This window comes from Colobus angolensis, unplaced genomic scaffold (assembly GCF_000951035.1).
Source record: "Colobus angolensis palliatus isolate OR3802 unplaced genomic scaffold, Cang.pa_1.0 Scaffold114, whole genome shotgun sequence".
Classification (NCBI taxonomy): Eukaryota; Metazoa; Chordata; class Mammalia; order Primates; family Cercopithecidae; genus Colobus; species Colobus angolensis.
The window spans coordinates 994,706-997,344 of record NW_012112475.1 but is presented as its reverse complement, the minus strand read 5'-3'; the positions used below and the strand labels follow the sequence as shown (position 1 = coordinate 997,344).

The 2,639-nt window shown below is 49.9% G+C and overlaps 1 protein-coding gene across 1 annotated transcript in view; it reads right to left on the bottom strand.

The window, feature by feature from the left end:
• E2F1 (E2F transcription factor 1) overlaps window positions 1-353 on the bottom strand; it is an 11,549-nt gene extending 11,196 nt beyond the window's left edge. The window contains exon 1 of the mRNA XM_011960553.1: window positions 285-353. Within this exon, the coding sequence (XP_011815943.1) occupies window positions 285-353 (69 nt within the window). The remainder of the gene's footprint in view (window positions 1-284) is intronic.
• Window positions 354-2,639: the final 2,286 nt, after the last annotated feature.

Here is a 2,639-nt window from a genome sequence, read left to right as displayed (position 1 = left end):
CCCTGTTGGAGGCGTGGGGACACGGGAACACGGGCCCCGCCCCGCCCCGACGCTCCCGCATCCCACTGCCCTTTCTATAGTGCAGGTTCAGAACAGAGCGTCTGTTCTGCACGTGACCCTTAACCTGTAGCCCTCCACAGCCTCAGCTTAGATTTCCAGAGACTGCCCCCTCTTTTTTTCGGGATCATCAGTTCCACAGCCCAGCCATCAGCCACTTCTTCCATCCTCAACTTGCCTCACCCATGACATTACCCTAATCCTGCACCCGGCCCTGTCCCGCTCACCCAGAGCCCAAGCTGAAGAGCGGTGGCTGGAAATGGCGGGAGCACGTCGAGCTTTCCCGCAAGTCCCATTTTAGCCAAAATCTCCAACAGCCAACGTATAGCGTCGGCCTGAACTCATTCATTCCCTCACTCATTCAACAAACGTTTGAAGAGCCTGCTCTGTGCCTTATCCTTAAATCTGCCCCATCCTTAACTCGTGGCCCTGAGGACCTCACAGTCTAGTAGACAGGGGAACAGAAAGGTAACAAACGTTTACAATAAGATGAAGCGTCGTCTGGGCGCGGTGGTTCACGCCTGGAATCCCTGTAATCAGAGGGCGGGGTGGATCGCTTGAGTCCAGGAGTTTGAGACCAGCCTGAGCAACATGGTGAAAACCCGTCTCTACAAAAAATACAAAAATTAGCCAGGCATGGTGGCGCGTGCCTTGTAGTCCCAGCTACTTGGGAGGCTGAGCTGGGAGGATTGCTTGAGCCCGAGAAGTCAAGTCTGCAGTGAGCTATGATCATGCTACTGCACTCTAGCTTGGATGACAGAGTGAGATCCTGTCTCAAAAACAAAACACATCACTTCTGGGGAGCCCTCCCAAGGATTTACTCACTTCCTCTATTGCCCACTGCTCCCTCTGTTCCTCTATTGCCCACTGCTGCCTCTGTTCCAGTGCTGACCACACACGCTCCTTTTCTCCATCTGCCTCCCCTACCAATCTAGGAGCTCAGTAGCGACTCCTCCCATCACTGGTCTGACCCAGAGCAGGCGCTGAGAAAGGTTATGAAAGAAACAGAGGCTAAGCCAGAGGCTGCTTCAACTGTGACGAGGAGACCATGGTTCTGCAAGGGTGGTCCTTAGGCCACTGGCTTCAGAACCACGTGGTCACTTGCTAATTTTGGGCCCACCCTGGCCTTGCCAATTTAAAATCTCTAGGTGCCCAGGAATCTGCATTTTAACAATGTCGTGTCCCCATTCCAGGTGATGTTTTTCTCTTTCTTTCTTTTCTTTTTTTTTTTTTTTGACACTTAGGGAATTAGAAAAGCCAGTATCTTATTTTTTTTCCTACTTATTTTTTATAGAGGAGGTCTCACTATGCTGCCCAGGCTAGTCTCAAACCCCTGGGCTCAAGAGATCCTCCCGCCCCCTCTCCATAAGGAAGCTGAGGACTAGGTCCCATTCTAAACAACCAACCCGGGCACTGGCAGAGGGCAAGAGAACCCGGCACATTCCCATTACAGATGGAAAGAATGTCCTTTCCCTGCACCTTCCCACAGGGGCCCAGTAAAACTAACATTCATTTGTGTAAAGCCCTCTCGAACCCAAGTCATTCAACAAACACTTACTGAGCACCTGTTACAGACCGAGCATTGTGCTGGTGTAACTGGTGGCTGGCAAGGAGAGATGGCTATTATTATTGCTCCATTTTATGATGAGGAAATTTGAGGCCCAAAGGGCCTGAGTTTACCAAATAGATGAAAAGGTTATTTTTCAGGCTTGGTGAGGCTGAGTTTGGGGGGTCTTCCAAAGTCCTGCCCTCTCCATAATATTCAAGTACAAATCTAGGTAGAAGTAGGCGCCCTCCTTCCCACAATCCCTCAGGTCCTGCTGAAGCAGAAAGGAGTGAAGACCAGCATTCCCAGCATGAAACCAAGGAAGAGATAAGGGCCTTCTGTACCTATTAATACGTACTTGAAAGGAGAAAAGCCTGATAGATGAGGCCCCTTGGTCCTAAGCTGGCAGCTCCCGATAAGGCTGTTCTCAATGTCAACAGTTTTCAAAACACGGCTTCCAAAAAATCCACAGTCACTGGGCAGCCACTTCCATTGATGATCTCCTTTCAACCCCATAATCCCATAAGTAAGCTTGTTTATCCACATGGTGCAGGAAGGAGGAGGCTCAGAGAGGGGCACTGATAGCTCAAGGTCACACAGCAGAACTGAGATGAGAACTTCACTTGTCCCACAGCAAAACCCAGGACCTGCCCTTGCCTCTGTAAATACCCCAAAAGCCAGGCTCAGGGCTGTCAAGATTATAACGTGTAGTTTCCAAAGGGTATTATGGTGGATAGTGGCTTGGTTCCTAGGTGCTTTTTCCCATCGCCACCTTCACCAACCAAACTAGAGGAATTCAAGGGGATGCAATATCTTGGGCCCACAATCCTGTGCCTGGAGACCTCTTTCCCTTGGTTCTTTGCAAGAGGCAGAGTGGTGTAGAGGTGATAGCATGGGCTTCTAAATCGGGTGGGTGTAATCAGAAATCTTGGTCAACATGACTTTGGACAAGTGAATTCACTCCATTCAATCCACAGATATTTACTGAGCACCTATTATGTGTCAGACATTGTGCTAGGTGCTGGGGACACAGTTA